The sequence below is a fragment of the Epinephelus lanceolatus genome, chromosome 7, assembly GCF_041903045.1.
Source record: "Epinephelus lanceolatus isolate andai-2023 chromosome 7, ASM4190304v1, whole genome shotgun sequence".
In the NCBI taxonomy this organism is placed as follows: domain Eukaryota; kingdom Metazoa; phylum Chordata; class Actinopteri; order Perciformes; family Serranidae; genus Epinephelus; species Epinephelus lanceolatus.
The window spans coordinates 15513908-15534586 of record NC_135740.1 but is presented as its reverse complement, the minus strand read 5'-3'; the positions used below and the strand labels follow the sequence as shown (position 1 = coordinate 15534586).

Sequence of the window (20679 nt, the reverse complement as noted above, 5' to 3'; positions counted from 1 at the left end):
ATTTTTTTTTTAAAAAAAAAAAGGGGGGGGGGATACAGGTAGGGAAAAACTATATAATTGTTATCATTCCATTTAAAAATTACATTACAGAATTATTTCCAGATAATTTCCTTGGTGAAGATAAGATTATCCCCACATCTGTTCTGTTATCTAAAATAAACTTTAATAGATAAACGATGTTTTGGTCGTCAGAAAAGTAGCAGTTACAAACATGGAGCATCAAATACACAAACATTTGTGTCAATTACATCTGAAAAAAGGCTATGTTTATTTCCTGTAAGATGTTTTCCTCTAGTGGACGTAAGGGGTACATATCTGTATTAAGAGCGGGGAAAAAAACGGAGGGCAAAGCCACTCCGGTTGCTCATTGGTGGAGAAATATGGAATCAGATGACGTAGTAGTTCCGGGTTTCTATGTCCTCAGGAAAGGTAACTGTCGGTCATTTCTGGGTAGAGACAACTGAGCGTGTTTTCCTCCGCTGAAGGTAAGAACGCCTCAAGCCTGCCAGATAAGCAGGGTATCATTCTCCAGCCGGCCACCGTAATCTCATTACCGCCTTTATCCGTTTGTAGATTTATGTTAGGGTTAATTTGTGTGGCCAGTGTTGAATAGGTTTTAGCTACATCCTTAGTAGCTAACGTTACTTACACTTTCCGCCGTTGCCCAATGATACGAGCTGTACCACTCAACGTGTGGCGGCTTTTGTCATCCTTCCGTTTGCCGCCGGGTTCCTCACCCATTGTCGGGTTACCGCTAAATAACGCAGGTGTATTTGGGTTGTATTAGCCTCACGGGTTATCATGATTTGAAGCTAGCTAACTCCGATAAATTCTTATATTGTGGGTTTAATTTGAACATAGTTATGTTATTGAATGAAGGGGGGGTTCAACTTAAGGTTTAGTAGGTAGAAACACCCCTTCCAGCACTGATTTTGGGCATTTCCCAGCATGTAATGTGATTATTAACAATATCCGTCCAAAATGGCTACGTTGCGTTGCCATGGAAATAGCTCATTCACATGTGATGAGAGACTGGAAATTTTGTCTGATCAGTTCAAGTCTGATGCACCAGGTTGAGTCAGTAACACCACGTCATCTTCATTGACAGACTCATGTGCCTGACACGTTATGCCCGGAACATATTAATATTCATATATAAGGCTAATATTAATGCAAATCGTATTTATTTTTATTTCTTTTTTTTTCACTTTTACACATAAATTACTTTTGTGAGTAATCCTCAAACTTGGTCTTACAAACTGATCTGACTATGTATGATGCTTTTGCCGCTTTGTTTGATTTTCTTTCCTTTTAATGCTGTCTGAATTTATGTTTGCAGGTCCTGGCTTGCTTTGCATTTATGGTGTCATGAAAGCCAAGGCCTGCTGGGCATAACAGCTTGCGTGACACTATAATATAATGTATTCATTTATTAACATTTGTCTAATATTTGCTAAGGTTAATCCGTCCTCCAGGAATAACGTTACTGATGTTTTGTGTTTTTGCAAATTAAGTACTTTGCATGTGTAATTCCTATATACATCAAAAAGTGGGAAAACCAATTTCCGAAATCACTCAGCGATATTTGACAGCTGTTTTACATCAACGGGAGTGTCTGCCATAAAGCTGTCATTACGCAGGAAAGTAATGTGGTCTACTACAGTCTGACCCAAAATGCTCTCTGCTGCAAATGTTCTGGTGTTCCAATGTAGCAATCTTCATTTATATTCTTGAGCATAGTCAGATTTTTTTCTATAGATATGCAAGACTTGTGTGACGCAGGATGGAGCTGTGATTCACCGAAATGTGAATCACACCATGTTTGAAGTGAGGCCTTTAAGATAGGAGGGGGCTGGTTACATCAGCACACTAGTGACTTGTTATTTATCATGAATTAGATAAGGTATAGCTAAGTAGAGAGATGGCCATGTTCGCACATATAAGAAGCTTTTTGTTGTAAAATATAATAAGCCTTTTGTTGTATAATACTGAAGAAGTCACGTCTTTCTGTGTCGGTTGTGGTGACATGAAAGGCGTTCCACATGACAGCTGTAAGCTACAATTCCCTCATTTCACAGAGGACGGTTTCATCCCTTTACTTGTTTGCAGCTGGTTCTGTTTACTCTGATGCTGAAAAACAGATACAAGCTCAACATTTAGTTGCATCACTTTTAATTCCTACACCTCTCTGATGCTGAAAACAAGTTATAAAAGTGCAACATTATGTTTGGTCAGTTTTAACTTCTTCACCTTCCCTGCATTGTAAGGCCATTATGGAGCTTAGCTTGTCCTTGGATGGCCTTTCACTGACTGCCGAGTGGGGTGAGCTTCAAGAGTGTTGTCATTGGTTGTCGCGCAGCTCAGTGCTCTTCAGCATACTACCCTTTATGTTGAGGGACAAACACTACAAGGGAGGCAACTTGGATTGCTGAAACACACCCTCAGAGGAGGTCTGACATATAATTAGGCATTGAAAGCTGACAGACATACAGAGGCTTTTTGGTACAGAGCAAGAAGGAGGTGAGTCTAACAAGTGCTGAGTGTGTGTATATCTTAGTCAGCGTAGTGCAGTCATAGCGGATGTAAGAGGAGGTTGCCAAGGGATTGGGTAAATAAGTTTAAGATGGTAGATGAACTTTAGTAAATGGTTGCTGACATCTTTAATTCTCAAACCACTGCTTGTTAGGGTTCTGTTTTTTTGTGAGACGTGTGCCACTAGACCAACTTAGTGAAATATCAGACTTCCTCTTCCAGACAGCTGTTGGCACATGACTGATATTTGGGGTGAAAATTATTCCAGACTTTTGACTTGTAAAACGCTTTGATTAATGGTGGTTATTTCATATGTCCTCAATAAATACACTTCTTTTCTGATTGTATTTTCTGTTTTATTCCAACTTTAGGTGTAAAAGCGGACCACGTATTTTCATACAACGGTTGTGGGATTCTTACGTTTGTCTACTGTGGGGGCTTTGTTGTTTTTGAGGCTTCCTGTCTGACTCACATCCAATATCTTTGGAACCAGCACATTTCTAAACAAGTGTGATCACCACTGTTGCTCAGTTCTCTTCCACACATACTCTTCCCAGAGAACAGTATGGTTCTCCAGTCAGACTCTGTCCTGCAATCTATTCTTCTATTTCCAATCCACCTTCTGGTATGGCTGTACTCTGTTCTGTCCTTCCTTCCCTGGTACTACATCACTGGTGCTGGGGAAAAAAAAGCTCTGTCCAAGCGGATAAAAGCCCGTTCCACTTCAGGCTGTGCGGAGGGACCGTACCGCTCTGTGGACCACTTTGATTCCCTGGCCAGGGAGGACTTCCCCGGCAAGGACACGCTAGACAAGCTGTTTGAGTATGCTGTGCAGCGTTTTGGACAACAACATTGTCTCGGCACCAGAGATGTACTGAGCGAAGAGAACGAGATTCAACCCAGCGGTAAAGTATTTAAAAAGGTAAGGATTCCCATTATTATATATATGTTTTGGGAGGGTGCTGCTCGTGTGGAGAAAGATTTCTGATGTCGCAAAACTGTCACTCTCCCCTGCCAGCTGATCCTGGGGGACTATAGATGGCTCTGCTACAATGAAGTGGACTCCGCAGTCAGTCAGTTTGGCAGTGGACTAGCAGCCCTGGGGCAACAGCCCAAAAGCATGATTGCAATCTTCTGTGAAACTAGAGCAGAGTGGATGATCGCAGCCCAGGCATGCTTCAAGCACAACTTCCCTTGTAAGTACACTGCAGTATGTATAGTCCAGTACAAGCTGTTGTGTAAGCTGTGATAAATTAGCTGTTGTCCGAATGATTTCACCCACCGAGTGTTGTGTGTTTACAATAGTGGTGACATTCTACGCTACACTGGGAGAGGAGGCGATTGCATACGGACTGAACGAGACTGGAGTTACCCATTTGATCACCAGTGTGGAACTGCTCGAGCATAAACTGAAAGTGAGTTAATCCATTACAATGCAACATCAGAACAGCTCCCTCTGATTTCAAGAGACGCAGTGTTCAAGCTATGGTCATGAAACAAGATGTCCATCCATATAAGTAGCCGCGATAATCATAATCAGATGATTCACACTAATTACATAATTTCATCAACAGCAAAGTTGGTGTGGGGAATCCAGAAAAATGTAGCATATTGCCTGCAGTCACACAGATGGATGAATGCATGTGTTACAGTAGGAAGCATTATAGTCTATTATGTGATCAGTTTTGCCGCATTGTTATATGTTGAAGCTGGTGTAGCTTTCTGTGTAAAGAAAGGTCAAATTTATATGGAATTTTCAACACAGTCTTCTTGAGCCATTTTTAAATAAAGAACAACAGAATCTGGACTGTGTCAGGACAGGTAAGTGTGATAAAGGTCAGGAAAACACAGTTTGGGAAAACAGAGAATTTATTTATATTTAATTTATTTAGGCTCTGTGTATATATTTGTTTAAAATCTTTGCATATCTTTGGAGATTGTGTACTCAAGATATGATCAAAAGGAAAATAAATAAATGATGTTTTTTGTTGTAAAATAATTTCTATGAACATAACATGTCAAACAACATTTTTACTTTAAGTACCTCCTGCAGATGATTATTTTATTAAGTTGGTCAAGTTGCTGCCACTTAAAAGAATATGTCAGCAAATATGGAGCTAGATACCGTTCTTATTTATAAAAGGAAATCGTGTGATTGGGCGTCCTGTTTTGATAGCAGCTTTGTCCCGTCCCTCTGTCCAGAGAGTGCTTCCAGATATCCCGAAACTGAAGCACGTGATCTACGTGGACCAGAAGAAAGTGAGCACAGAAGGCTACCCAGCGGGACTGTCCACCCACAGCATGCAGGCCGTACGAGAGCTGGGCGCGCTGCCTGAGAATAGTGCGTATTTGTCTGACCCACCTTGCTTGTGCTTCTTTGTCAAATTCTGGGGTGAAAAGCCTCACACATACTGTATAAGACAATAAGTTGTTTGTTTGTCTTGCAGTGGAGCAGGCCATTGTGAAGCCCCAGCCCTCTGATCTGGCCGTGGTGATGTACACCAGTGGCTCCACAGGCAGACCCAAAGGCGTCATGATCGTCCACAGTAACCTAATCGCTGGAATGACAGGCCAGTGTGAACGCATCCCTGGACTCGGGTGAGTTTTAGCATTGTGTACGTATGTATGACTTAGTATAACAGAGTTTGAAGCCAGGGTTCACATTACCCCAGCCTCACAGCTCTTACTGAAGAGCACATCTTTCCAGTGGTTCTCTGCATATTCCAGCTAAAACATTGAATTATCAAATAACATGATAACTGCAAAATTTTCCACATAAATTTGAGTAAGGACAGGTTCCCGGCAGCAGAATAACCACCACGTGTCAGCTATCTAGAGGTGTGCGGAGATGGATTTTACATCTTTTAGACTGTGCTATTTATATTCACAAGCTGTAAATCACACTCAAAAATGCTTGGTGTGGCAACTGGATAGAGGAACGGAAAACATGTAGTGGCTGCTGGCTCTAACCTTTACTTTCTCTCCATGTGTTTTGGCAGGCCTAATGATACTTACATCGCCTATCTGCCCCTGGCTCATGTTCTGGAAATGACAGCTGAAATCTCCTGTGTCACATATGGCTGTCGGATCGGCTACTCGTCCCCACAGACGCTCTCAGACCAGGTAATACCCAGCATCAACACCAGGCTGTCTTGTATTTGTCATGCTATATTTCCTAATAGCATACCTGGGTGTGGTTGTGTGTCCACATTATTGCCATTAGCTTAATCATTGATGCTGTTTGATGCAATCGTGCTCTCTGTTTTTTTTATCCTGCTCCCTTTAGTCCACTAAGATAAAGAAAGGAAGTAAAGGAGACTCCTCTGTACTGAAACCCACCCTGATGGCAGCTGTGCCAGTAAGAATTCTGCTTTAAATTCTTCCCTTTGTCCATCACTCGCTACTCTGTTCTCCCTCTTCCTCATTTTCCACCTCTCTCTGTTTGCTCAGTTTTACTCACATTTTTAAACCTTTACACTTTAAACCACTCGTCATTAAATGTATACATTAACGCTTCTTTTTTCCTCCTGCCTTAAAAGGAAATTATGGATCGCATCAACAGGAATGTGATGAGCAAAGTGCAGGAAATGAATTTCATTCAGAAGACGCTGTTTACACTGGGCTACAAATATAAACTGGAGCAGATTAAGAGGGGCTATGACGCACCACTTTGCAATGCGTAAGAAACCACCATGTCTCCTATCAGTGTCCTTTCGAAATGCATTTGTGGTGTTCCAGTTGAATATCAAACGCACAACAATCTGTCTTTGTAGCCTGTTGTTTCGGAAAGTGAAGAAACTGCTGGGAGGACATGTGAGGATGATGTTGTGTGGAGGAGCCCCCCTGTCCCCCGTTACTCAGAGATTCATGAATGTATGTTTCTGTTGTCCAGTGGGTCAGGGCTACGGCCTCACTGAAACCTGCGGAGCTGGCACCATCACAGAGGGTAAGATTAGGTTTAAAATATTGACAAGTAAGAGAGTGTAACGATGAGAATGAATAATTATGTTAATAAGATATTGTGTCTTACTATGCAGTTGTGGACATCAGCACTGGTCGTGTCGGAGCTCCTCTTATTTGCTGTGAGGTCAGACTCAGAGACTGGGCTGAAGGTACAGTAGAAAAACCTGCTGGTACATGCTGTAATTACAGTGCGGTGTGAGAAGTATTTTTTAATTGCAGTATAATTATACAGTGGCTGTGAGAGTTCAACTCAGTGCAAGTAGACTCAACACGAGCAAATGACGAAAACATCTTCACCAACTTCACGACACAAAACATTAATTTGATGACAGGTGCTGCATATAGAAAAAAGAGAAAAAAAAGTGATGCACATGGCTTGTTGTTGCCATGTTTTTTTGCTTTTGAAGCTCTTGGAGTTGGCTTTATATCAATGGTGTTGGAAAATCATCTAAAATGTAAAGATAGTGATCAAAAGTTAGATATTACTGCAGATTGCAGGTCTGCTGTTAACATAGCGTTAGCCTGTTGTTAATTATTAGACTGCCAATTCAGACAAATTTATAGCTCCACAGGCCAAGTTATCTGACTAGTGTCAGTATCCTCCAACAGGAGATTAGTTAATTTAAGGGATTGTCAGCTATGGTTACCTAATTATTGACTGATGAACAAATTAAAGCTACAGTTGGTAACTTTTATAAGGAAATAACTTTTTTCATATTTGTTGGAACTGTCATTGTATTCACCCTAAATGCACTAAATGAGACCGATAATCTGTGAAAAAAATCATAGTCCTCAATAGGGATAGACCGATATAGATTTTTTAGGGCCGATGCCGATACCGATTTTTTTCCATCACCCTTAGCCGATGACCGATTATGGACTGCCAATTTTCTTGAGCCGATATTTGGGGCCGATACTGCTTTTGCTCCCTCAATTTACATCAAAAAAATGACACAATGATAACAAATATTTCAGGTCTCAAGTTTAAAATAAGAAACATTTATTGAATAGTAAAAAATACTAAAACAAGATGGAAAGTTGAGGTAGAACAGGTAGAATATTATTATTATTATTAATATTATTGTTATTATTATTATTATTATTATTATACATTCAAATAAAAAAAAAGAGTTCAGTGCTCTTAAATCTTCCAGTAATGTCTTTATAAAATAAACAAATATTTAAGCTGAAGCATAAATAAAACAACAACTACTGTACACAGTAGCATTCAACAGCTTTGTTCAACTTAACCACATACTTTCAAATGAAAAAAAGTGCGTATCGCGCGTATCGGCCGATGTCGATACAAGTAAAAAAAAACCTCAAATATCGGCCCGATATATCGGCCGGCCGATGTATCGGTCTATCCTTAGTCGTCAAACTACACTTTTGCCTTTTAGCGCTTCTATACCTCAAGTTAACGAAAAACACCAATCGGAGCAGAGGAGACTTCAGTCAAACTTTCAAACTAGTCAGCTATATTTGAGTGTACTGCCGAGAGAGTTGGAGAAAGTTTTCCCTTCTAAAAATATTCAGTTTGATCTATTGTGACCCAATACATTGGGTCAATACATTGTCAGAAAACCTACCAGTAGTTAAACTTGCCTATCGCCATCACCGGTTCCAAAAGTAAGTAACGTTATAGCCCGCTAACTTAACATTAGCTTGTTTCATAATTAATTGCATGTTATTTGTCAGATTATTTGAATTGGCAATCTAATAATAAGCAACAGGCTAATGCAAGGCTAACAGCAGATATCTGCAATAATATGTGAATCATGTATTTGAACAGTGTTGAAATAAGACAAAAAATGTACAACGATAGTCGAATTCAATAACGTAAAAGCCGAAAACCATGGCAACAACAAGTATGTCCCAGCTGTGTGCATCACTTTTAGTGTCTCCAGGAAACAGTTTCTGTTGTGTTGTGAGCTTCCTGCAGTGCTTTTTCTATATGCTTGGCATGCACGGTCGAGCTGATGTTTTTGTGTTTCATCAAGTCTGTGAATATTTTCTAAATGCTGCACGTGTCATCAGGTTGGTGAAGATGTTTCTTCATTTGCTTGTGTTGTTTGACTGCCACTGTTTAATTCTATATTATTCAACTATTTTATTTTTCACTTTCTCACAGGTGGTTACACCAGCAAGGACAAGCCACACCCAAGAGGGGAGATCCTTATCGGCGGTCCCAATGTAACCATGGGTTATTACAGGCATGAAAGCAAGGATCAGGACTTTTTTGTGGATGAAAAAGGTCAGAGGTGGTTCTGCACTGGAGATGTAGGAGAGATCTACGCAGATGGCTGTCTACAAATAGTGGGTGTGTATGTTTTTTCTGTGACTTGTTGCACTTATCTTGAGCCCATGGTTGTCATCTGATAGTGTCTGTAAAAGGAGCACCATTCATACATGATTTCATAGCGCTAATCTGCTGTCAGTGTGGTTGCAACTTCTGACAGGCAAACTGTTGGGTGCTTGATAACAGAGCAGGGTTGTGAACTGATTTAATCTTTTCTCATTTAGACCGCAAGAAAGACTTGGTCAAACTGCAGGCCGGAGAGTACGTGTCTCTTGGTAAAGTCGAGTCTGCTCTGAAAAACTGCTCTCTCATAGACAACATATGTGCTTACGCAAACAGGTGAGTAAACTGCCCTCATTTGTTTAGGAAAAACTAAAGTTGTCCGTTGCCTCTTTTGCATATCCATATTTAGGAATACTTGGACAAAGCACGCAAACTAATATTTGTTCACTCTTACAAATAGTCTCTTAGTTCTTGTATTCAAATCTAGTTAAAATATCAATATTTGTATTTGTATTTCATAGTTACAGCCACCACTGCCCTCCCCTCCCTAAACCCCCACACATGCTGTTGGCTGACATTGACAGTGTGAACATTGGAGAGTGAGCAAAGTGGTAGCCTGGAAAATTTGAGCTGAGAGGTGGATGATGACTCTATTTTATTATTATTAAACCTTTATTTAACCAGGTGGAGACAACATAGAATAACTAACTGATCAAAGGCAGCAGTAGACCAGCTACTCCCCTTGTTCTGCAAGGTAAAGGTTCTGTTTCTGTCAGGAGTCTGGTTGCTGTGGACGGGGGCAGCAGCAAAATGTATTTAGGCTGCCTACAAAAGGACAACCTAAAAAAAATTGATAACAGTTGAAGTGTACACTATATTTAGATTATTATTACTGCTTCACCTTGCCATCTGACAGTCCTGTCCAACTGGAAACTGAAGCTGCTCTTTCCTGCTTTTCAAGTCCACCAGACTCCACTGACAATAACGGCAATTTAATCTCGCAGAACATGTGGGTCTGGTCTGCCACTGCCTTGATCGTTCAGTTTGTGCGCGTTATTGTGTGACATTGGAACCAAACTAATGTGGTGTTCTCAGCAGTACACTGCTTAACATCAGTGCCCTATGCTCCTGTTTGCTTCTCCAAACTCACAGTGTAAGATCAAGAAAACTTGTTTATATGCGTCAACGTCATCGTTTTTAGAAGTGCTGGGGAAAATAGCATTTTGATGTGAAATCATGTATTAGGAACAGTAATGGAAAGCTAAAGAATGATATGAAAACATCGAAAATAAATAAATAATGAAGCTGCCCTCAAATATTGTATAATCACCCCAGGCCCACCCTGACCTTCTCATGCTAACAGGTAATTGCTCAAGATATCCCAGCAATATCAGCTGTGTGCTTCTCAACTTTTCCAGCTCATATATTGTCCTTAAAGTCACAGTCCACTTCTGTATTAATTCACTTTTGCCATTCCATATCAAACAATATTTCAGCTGCATTCATCGTTCTCTTCAGCTGACACTTGAGTTACTATCCCTACACTTGCACCAACATTTCAAACCCCTTCAGGTCAACTTCTACAGCTTCAGACGGGAGACGGGAGGATGGTCTTACACACTTTTCAGACTTTGGAAAGTGTTTAAGCCCAACTTATGGGCGGCAGTAGCTCAGTCCATAGGAACTTGGTTGGGAACCGGAGGGTCGCCTGTTCGAGTCCCCGTCTGGACCAAAAATATGGAGCGTGGACTGGTGGCTGGAGAGGTGCCAGTTCACCTCCTGGGCACTGCCGAGGTGCCCTTGAGCAAGGCACCGAACCCCCCAATCACTCGGGGCGCCTGACCAAGGGCAGCCCCCTCCCTCTCTCCACTTTGTGCATGTATAGGTCCTGTTTGTGCATGTGTGTGTCTTTCGAACCTGTGTGTAATTGACAAGCAAGAGTGAAAACATTGAATTTCCCCTCAGGGGGATTAATAAAGTAAATACACTTAAATAAACTTCTACTATTCATACACAGTTTACTCCAGCTGTCTTTAGTCCTTACACTTAAGCTGAAACGTCAACAGACTTCTTTCAGTAGATGCACAGTTAGATCACCACATGCTGCTCACCGCTCCCTCAGGGGATGGGTCAAATGCGGAGAACAAATTTCACACACTCAGGTGTGTGACAATCAGTGGGACTCCGCTCGGACGCCGGCATCCACACTCCCTCCCTCCCTCCTCTGTTAAATGGTATCTCACAGGCGCACTACGTCATCAAACCATGTGATGTCCCGCCTAGAAGTGGGATCACAACTTTCACGTTTCATATGGCTTTATTTGGTGATATTTTATGGTGTTTCTGTGTCATAAACAACATCAGCTATCATAATCACACCTGATTTCAATAAGGTACAATGTTTGAAGCTGGCTGAGTGTTGTTTGATCACTGATAGTACTGTTTTGAAGCAGAGTGAGCGCGCTTGTCATTTGGAGCTCCGCCTGTATCTTTGCATGGAAAAAAACACTGTAGAATGGTCATACTTTGAGCAATCTTCTTCAAATTTGAAACAAATGTTCATTGATAGTGTGCCTACAGCACCACAATGTCATTTACCTGCTCAGATGACACAAACAGTTAATAATCCTGAAAATCATTTTATTTTATTTTTTTTAAGCAAAATCTTCAACTTTTTACTGACTTCAGAGGCCCATTACTCTGTGTCTGTATCACCTAGAGTGTTTCTGACACTTTCACAGGAAACTTCAGGGAGTTTTCTTTCTGGCAAGACCTCATGCATGCATGTAGTCAGAGTGGTTCAGAGGCTACAGTCATTTTAATTTGGGTTTGTCATTTTAGGGCGTTTTCGCTACAAAATGGGGGTGGAGTGCTTAACTTGAACTGTCACGAAATTCTTCCAGGATTTCCACTTCAACTGACTTGACGAAGCTTTGACTGACATTTCAGCTCCTTTCAGTTCTTGAACTTCAAGTGATACTTAAATTTTTGTCAGCGCTTACAGTTAAATTAACACTTCCTTTGGTATTATCAGTTAAATTAAAATTGCTTTCCTTTCTAACTATTACAACTTTCAGTTTTGTGTTTTGAATGCCACTTCAACTATGACCTCAGTTGATTATTTCAACTGTTCTAAATGTTTCAACTGCAAATTTTCAGCAGTGACTGCCCACATTTTTCTCTGTCGCCTTTTATCAACCTTGTTTGTATTCATCTTTCCAGTGATCAGAACTACGTGATCAGCTTTGTGGTCCCCAACCAGAGAAGGATGACAGCACTGGCCAAGCAGAGAGGCATAGAGGGGGCATGGGAGGAGATCTGCACTCACCCCGACATGGAAAGAGAAGTTCTGAAGGAGATCAAGGAGGTTGCTGCTAACAGTAAGAAATGCCCATGTGTTTTCATGATATTGTGTTATGGCTGCATTAATCATTATTACTTTTATGCATACTTCTTCTATCCTTATCTCTGCCAATACATGTTCTTGATGCTGTGAACCAATATTTTAGAAGAAAAGAGCGTTGGGCCTCATTCCTCACGGTCTTCGGAAGTTGTTTTTTTCTTAAATAAGATCTTGAGAAAGGTCCTAAGAGAAGTCTACGTCAGATTCATGACGTGTTCTTAAATGGCAGAGTTGTTTGCACATTTTTTTGATAATGAATCCCATTGTCCTGGTAAACTGAAACCATATGGCAGCTGTACCTAATCATCAGAGGTAATGCCCTGCCAGTTAACACCAAACAAGCTCAGTAGTGGATACAAAATAACACAAAAGATTCATGCAATGCTCGTTCATTGAAAGCTGTATCTGGTGAAGGACATATAATTGATAGAGAAAAAAAAGGTTAAATCAGGAGACGCACACCAAGGGACAGGCTTGCCCTTGTTACTCAAAAAGATCTACATGGTCCTGGAAGATATGATCTCTCCTCAGGGCACAATTTGCAACATCTTGATGCATCAATAAATATGCGATTGTGCGAGTAGACCGAGGGTGTAGGAATAGGCCTATTAGGACCTAGAAATAGTGAGGGATATTTCTAACAAGTAATTTCCCTGATGTTTTCATGGAAGTTTAAACTTGGACCAGTCAACTAGTCTTTAAGTAAGAAAACACAGAAGATAGAAAAATTAGGCGCATTTTTTTCTGTACGGTTAAATACTGTCTCAATTTTTTTTTTTTTTTGCATACATCATAAGAGCCATTTGTAATCTTAATCACATTTTTAGAGACAAATCATATTGTAAGTGAAGCTGATATGCGTGGCACTTTGCACCATGGGTTATGAACTTTAACTCATGAGAAAAAATTAAAATACTGCCAAACTTGTTGTACAAGATTTCATTATTACATGATTACATGAATAAAATAATAATTTCAATAATTGGTTTAACTGACCAGTATTTCTGGTGCCGACTAGATATGGTAGCATCGTTTAGTCAACTAATTGTGTACATCCCGATGAATATCGTGATCAATCACAAATTGATGGCATGGTTCCCAAATAACGTAATTGATGTGATTTGAAGTGTTCAAACTACGAGCGACGCAGCAACAGCTTCATCAGCTACAATATCGCCAAGTCCCTGTTGAAGTGCTGCTTAAACCCTTGTTGACATAGTTGCGTTGTGACGGGCTTGTGTGTGTCTGCTACTTGCCACAAAGCAACTCGACTAAACGTCATCCAAAGTTTGTATGTGGTTGAAAAACATCTATACTTTTAATCAATATCTGAGCTCCATTTTATCATCACATTTCACCGCCTCTTTGCACTCCATGTGCACTGCAATCCACATAAAGCTAGCATAACATCAGCTAACTAAGCTAACAGTGCCACAAGTTGAGACAAAAATGTATGATTAATTGACGTCATACAAACGCTGAATTAAGTTGAGGCCAGCTCAGCTTTTACATGTAGCACATCATGCCTGTCAGTAGCAACACGTGTCGGGCGTCACCAGCTTCCATTGAAAATAACTTGCAGCCTGTTGCCATGTCGCTCCCAGTGTGAGCACAGCTTTAGGGTTGTGTTTTATTTATTTTAAAAGAACATAATGCTTTGTAAAAGACTCGAAACAATTATTAGAAATATTATAAATGATTTGATTAAAATCCTATAATTGTATACAAGTATAGAATTTAAAGAAAACACAAGCTCTTGAAGGTGCATAGATTCTGTTCTTACCTGAGAACACAAACAAGTCAATATAAAAAAAAATAAAAATTCAATTTCAGAATCTTCATGAAAACTTTGTAAGTGTGTTAAACAGTGGGTGAATGAGGCACATTGTTCATTGAACTATACTGTGAACATCACCATTCTCTTCCCCTTCACTTTTAATCCCTACAGTTAGACTCCAGCGATTTGAGATTCCAATGAAGGTACATTTGAGTCCAGACCCGTGGACCCCCGAGACAGGCCTTGTCACAGATGCGTTCAAGCTGAAGAGGAAAGAGCTGAAGAACCACTATCTCTACCACATAGAGAGAATGTACGGAGGCAAATAAGTTTGCCAAATTTCACCCAAAAGTCTCCCCATTGTCACCATAATCACTGTTTTGATCTGTAAGTAATCTTCCTGGTACACCAATGGATTTTAATGCTGTCTGTGTACCACAGGCGTCCAGATGAAAATGTCTTGAAGAGAAAAGCTGAAGCTGTAGATATTTGTAGCTGTTTATCCATATGTGCTGCTTTCTATTTTTGTGTGTAGAGGTTTTGATTGTCAAAGAAATGCACTCAAGTGGCAACTCTTAATCCATGAGAAGGGTCTGCGGCCATTATAGCACTAAACTGCCATCCACCTAAATCTCCTGGCTCTTAGTTGTAGTTGATTAAAAAGCACCACTGTCCTCCATATGTCGCTGATGCATTGTTGTTACTCCCATTGAAAATATTAACAACTGTAATCACCGTGGAGGCTTGTATTGCTCTTTTGTAAAGTTGGAGTACTGATGTTACTGTGCCTTCAGTCTGCAGTACTTGTGTAGTCAAGCAGAGGTGGCATCTAGATAAAGCAAGTAGTTTACGCTTTTGTTACAAAACTGGTTAAACTGCTATTGTTATGTTTACTTGAGGAAGTGTCTCCAACCCAGAGATACACTGACATGCATCATATATACAGACAGGTGACAAATTAAAGGAAAAACCAACACAATGTGTCATAGAACGTCATTCTAAAATCTTCTCAAGGTGTTCCACTAGGTGGAGATGTGATGACTGTGAAGGCCACAGCATATGATTCAGATCATTTTCTTACTCAACAAATCACTCAGTGACCTATGGATGGGGGTGTTGTCATCCTGGAAGAGACCACTCCTATCAGGGGAGGAATGTTTTGACATCGGATGAAAGTAGTCACTCAGAACTTTGTGCTGATTTGCAGCGACCCTTCCCTCTGAGGGGACAAGTGGACCAAACCCATGCCAGCAAAATGCCTCCCATAGCAAAAAAAGAGCCACTGAATCTCCCACTGTAGGGGTCACACACTCAGGCCTGTGCCGTACTCTTGGTGCACTCACCCAGAATGACTCATCTGACACCCCTGTAGACGAGTGCCTCTGTTTTTTCACCACTGAACTCCTAAATGTTTATTTATTTTTGTAAAAAGGGGTATATGCACCGCAACCCTACTGATTTCCGTCTCTGTATAATTGTTGCTGCTCTTGCTGACGGTCTGATCACGTCCTGCGTCAACATTCAAAATCACCTAAAGATGAGTTGGTCCTGTTTTTCTTTGCATATTGCACCAATGCACAAACAACACGGTCATCAAATGGTCGCTATCGACCACGGTTTCAACCATATTTTCTTTTCTTTCCCATAGATCTGAATGCAGATATTCCTTCAATGACGGTTCTGACTGAAACACTAGCTAGTTAAGCAGTCTTTGAACCTGCTTTCAAAGTCACTTGGAGCTTTTCCTCTTTCATACAATAGGATGTTAATTGCCACTCACTGATTCAGGTTTTTCCTTCGTCACCTGTCTGTAGAATAAAACATACTCGTGATCATGTCTGCTTATCCACCTATTTTTTTTGTTTTGTTATCAGTGTTTTATTTATGCTGTCATTGTGTCCATTTTTTTCAGAAAGTAAGACCAAAATGTATAAACATAAATGACTCAGGAAGATAAGCAAATGTTTTAATATATGAAATTGTCAATAGTTGGTTTGTAAAGAAAGCCCCTTTTGTTAAAAATTGTCTTGTGGGCACCTCATTTATTTAAGAGCAAGCATGCTTAACTATTAACCAACTGCTCCGATGCTTTGGATAGTCATACTGTGCATATTTTACCTCAGTTAACAGGTTAATGTACAATTTGCTATCATCGGGTTATCTAAGGTGGAGTCATTGTAATATTACAGGAGTGTTTTCTATGTATTTTCAAAGTGTTTTCGTGCTGATGGATTGTCATCGTTAAAACTTTAAGGAAGCAGACACTGACAGTCACTTTACAGTTGGTTGTTTGGTGATCGTATTTGTATTTATTATTCCATCATGGCCACATGCCTTGTTCAACATTTAAAAAAAATAAACTTTTTTTTCATAACATGTATAAGACTTTTATTTTGTTACAAAACAGAAATAAACAAAGAGCATCTAGATTATCGCTGCTGAGTGTTTGTACATTTTAGAGGAGAAAGCGGAGACGAAGAGAGCCTCAGCTATTCCAGTCTTGAAATCGGAAACAGTCACTAGCAATCTTCCAAACAGGCTGGTCATTGTTGGGTGACGCCTGAGCTGTCAAAAGAAAGTTCTGGTTGAAGAAACGCTGTTTGTTCCCTTCGAACTTGACCGTCCCACCAGTCACCACAAGCAGTGTAGTCTGACCTTGAGTTGCTTGCTCTGGGAATGAAAAAAGGGTAGCGTGATGCTGGATTAGCACTACTTCACTGAAATAGCATCACATTTAAATTATAACCTAGATATTTTCCCACTTTAATTTATTGGCATTTTAATGCTCTGCTTCACATTCGCACAGTTCTCCTACTTTAAGATGTGAGAATCACCAATAGCACTTAAATATATTTTGGGTTTGAGATTTCCCCACTAACCGTGAACTGGCTGACAATCCAGGGTTTGAACTTGGAACTCGCTCGAAGGCAGTGACTCAAAAAACTCGCCCAGAGCATCCTGTCCTGACACTGCATTCCCGTTCCACACCAGGGTCGCCTTGTCCAGGTAGAGCCGGGTCAAATTCTGTGACAAAGGAGCCAGTAAACAATGATTAAATGATTGAACAAAAATAAAAACCAAAAGCAGAAAATAGTGTGCTCTACAGCCAGGATTTTTCCAAACTTGACAACATAAACATTCTAAATGGATCCCCTTGTATTTATAATACTAAAATGTATGAGGGAGATATAAACCTAGACATAATACACTTTATTTGTTTTTCTTACATGTAATTTTCCAGATTATTTGAAAGGTCTTAATGGCTTTTCTCTTTGTTGTTTTCTTAGAAACAGAGTCAAAGAAGTGTCATAGCTCAGTACAAAACAGTCAGATATTAGGTGTAATATGACGCATGCTCTCCTTGTGGATGTTCTATTTACCAACAAGACATATAAGCTTGACTGCACTGTCAATAGATTGTGACCCTGTGTGACAATGCAGAAACAAGACCATGTCTTCCAATACTGGTGTCAAATCTAATAAAACTCAGATAAATCAACAGAGAAACGTCAAACCAGAATTCTTGAGAGTTATGCACATTGATAGAATAAGTGAGAAATGGATTCAATTTCTTTTTTACATGAAGACCATATTGGAGAAATAGCTGCTTTAATTTTTTATAGTAATGTATTACTGGGTAGTATGTCCAATTTAACCAATACTCTATTAATACTCTACTAAACTTATTTTATATTACTTTGAATGTGGAATTTATTCGGGTCCGACCAAACTTTCTCTGCCAAGATCTCCAGAAAAATGAGTTTCAATAAAAATGAAACTCTGACCTGAGGTCAGGTTGTTTTCTTTTTGATATGGTGATTACTACACATACAACCACAAAGGTCTTTTCATCAATTAAGCTTTTAGAAATTTCCCCAATTCAAGGGCTATATAACAATGCACGTTTGATAAGAAACAGTAACTTTGATGGTGTACTTTTTAAAAACACTGATATATTCTTTCTGAGAAATATCTATACTCTTATCCTGGACAAAGTTTTATATTTGTAGAAGTTGCCTCTATAACTAAGTACATTTAAGACAATGATTACACCCTTATCAATCCATTTTAATGCACCTGGACTTATTTCTAGACACTACAAACTGATTGTTCCACATTAAAATGATGTTTGTAAGCAATTAAGCTTCAAGAGCTTATTTTTGAAAATTACATTCAATTTTGAAGTTGGTTTTAATTATGTTAATGCAGCATCTAACAAGGAAGCTATTATTTCCTTAGTAGCTGACAGGAAGTAAACGCACCAAAGCTGTTGCCCTATAAATTGAATAACATTGAAATCTATATGGGAAGGGGAAAAAAAATCAAATATTTCAGCTGTTTTTTCCCCTTTGGATAGGGATGACCTGGGGCCTGTATCACGAAGCGAGATCAACCTTTCCTGGGTTACCCAGAACCATCCTGGGTTGACTAACCCTAACAATGGCAATCAGGATAATCGGTATCACGACGCTGGATATCAACTCGGTAACTCAACCCAGGGTTGCTTTATCAAGAGCCGTGAACGCACACGCAGCAGACCAATCACAATCATGAGAGAAGCGCAGCGTCACTGAGCGTCCTCACAGAGTGCCATATGTGAGGAAAAAAAGTATTTATCATGTGAGGATCAGAGATTAATTCTACTAAAATATGAGGAGGAGGAAAGCAACATTACAGAAAAGGCCAACACCGTGGCAGCTGCAGGAGGAGGAAACGTGTGGCAACGCATAACGGGATGAATAATGTTAATTTTAGTTTAGATTACTTTATTTGCACATAATGTTAAAAACAGACAGTATAAAATTTACAAGATTAAAAAAAGAAAAGTGCCGGAGAAGTTAGAAGCCACTAAAAGCTTATCAAAGAAATTCCCCTGTCAAAACATCAATGAAATCACATAATAGAGAAGAAAAAAACGGGTAAGGAAAAAAGAAATAGAGGAGGAGAGAGAGGGAAAAATCAAGACAAAACAAGGTAGCAAATAAAATGATGTGTAGGTTAAATTACTCATCACTGGTTCAAGTAGCTACAGTACCTGTACCTGTACATCTGACACTGATCACACCCTTGAATCCCATGAAATCAATGCTGCGCAGATGAATTGTGTGTATTACAACTATCGTCTAACATCATTGCGTCTGATAAATTGGTCTTCTTTGTCATAACGTTATATATGCTACAATAAAGCTTAAAGCTGACGCCACAATTAAATCATATCAACACCAAATTGATAGTGTGAATAAAATCATCCTGATATTGAGCTGTGTTACAAATTAACAGCTGCGCAAAAATATACCTAGTCTCCCTCTTTAAAAAACAAAAAGGAAAATTCCTCAAACACCATGAAGTGTAGACATGATAGGCTACTTTCCACATTTCCAGCAGCAAAGCTGTCAATTAGGCCCATTATCTTTAACAGGGATCAATTCCTCCAACAACAAAAAAATGTTGGCACTAATTAATGGTGCTATTAAGTGTCCGCAAATGATCAGTTTCTTTCTTATGAAGGGATGGGATGAAAGTTCGACTTCTTTCCACTCCTTTTTGAACAATCTTTTCATTGTCTGTTGTTGTTGCTTTCTTTTCTTTTTAAATGTTCAAAATAAACTTTCAAATCAAATGAATTAAACTTCCCGTCATGACTGGGCTGCATTTCTGTCAGCGGAGTCCTTTTTTCCGAACAGCTGATTGGCCAGTGGGTGGTGCGTTTTATAGGATCAGATTCAACCCTGAACTTACCCTGCTCCGGAGCAGGATAGCCGTCCAGAGTAAGTTACCATGGTGATCTACCCCGATAAGAACTGAACCGGCTTCGTGAGACCGAAAACCCAGGGTTAACCCTTAAGTTACCTCGATGTGTTCAGGGGGACATTTTACAGTTGAAAAGCAAAGTTGTTACTGCTCTCTGGTGACCAAACGATGTAATGGCGTCAGTCACCTCTTTGTCAGTTTTGGACTGTAATTTCCAAACATTGATACACCAATACAGATATATGTAAATCTGAAATCTGCCTGCTATATTGGCCATGTCGATATATCGTCAAGCTCTCGCTCATAACATTATGATTTAAAATAACGTATCTAAGTAACGTTACTGAGGTTTTTTGATTCAGAGAACAAAACAAGACCACCACTCACCCTTCTTTTCTTATCCATACAGTCGTAATAAATGTTGACAAATTCTTCTGAATATCTGCATGATTGGTCGACATGGGTCCTGAAATCCTAGTGTGACAATCACGTATTAGTTAAATGCTGATCACGATTAATCAAATTCAACAAAGTAGTGGTCAGCGACTGGTTAATATAACGTTAAAAGGCGCACGTTGGAAACTAACGCTGGCTAGCAAAACAACGCCCTAATGTTAGTTGACTGATTTTAGCATAAAAGTGTGGCGAAAGTTTAAAACTTACAATCAAGGCTGCCATTAGTACATATATATTGATTGAAACAGCACTGAAATATTGACTGCTATCAGACGGGATGCAGAAAAATAGAGTATTGTTTAAATCGGATTTTCTTATTCTCGTTCAGTTAGCATACTTTAGCTAGCGCCGCCATTTTTTTTTGAATTACTTCCTTCGGGCACCTGCTATTCCTACCAAAGTAAAATGTTTGCATGTTCCTTCGATTGCACTGAAGGCCTCAGACCTCTCACTTTTCAAATTTTGTATTTTTTCGTGACTTAAATGAAATAATAT

General features: G+C 39.7%; 2 protein-coding genes across 3 annotated transcripts; one reads left to right on the top strand and one right to left on the bottom strand.

Moving 5' to 3' along the window:
• The first annotated feature begins 361 nt into the window (after nt 1–361).
• On the top strand, nt 362–16353 carry acsl4a (acyl-CoA synthetase long chain family member 4a). Of its 2 annotated transcripts, none has more exons than XM_033632975.2 (15): nt 362–485; nt 2904–3454; nt 3551–3728; nt 3838–3947; nt 4735–4873; nt 4980–5130; nt 5532–5655; nt 5819–5890; nt 6072–6211; nt 6306–6478; nt 6570–6644; nt 8627–8815; nt 9019–9133; nt 12020–12177; nt 14149–16353. In XM_033632975.2, the coding sequence occupies exons 2-15, from the start codon at nt 3098–3100 to the stop codon at nt 14304–14306; spliced, it is 2139 nt and encodes a 712-aa protein (XP_033488866.1). In that variant the 5' UTR covers nt 362–485; nt 2904–3097; the 3' UTR covers nt 14307–16353. The 2 variants fall into 2 exon arrangements, with proteins under 2 accessions (XP_033488866.1, XP_033488867.1); XM_033632976.2 differs by lacking the exon at nt 362–485 and adding an exon at nt 518–2520.
• Nucleotides 16253–20551, bottom strand: nxt2 (nuclear transport factor 2-like export factor 2). The gene is made up of 4 exons (XM_033632977.2): nt 20392–20551; nt 20116–20202; nt 16857–17001; nt 16253–16647 (listed from the first exon to the last, which is right to left on the bottom strand). The coding sequence occupies exons 1-4, from the start codon at nt 20404–20406 to the stop codon at nt 16463–16465; spliced, it is 432 nt and encodes a 143-aa protein (XP_033488868.1). The 5' UTR covers nt 20407–20551; the 3' UTR covers nt 16253–16462.
• Nucleotides 20552–20679: the final 128 nt, after the last annotated feature.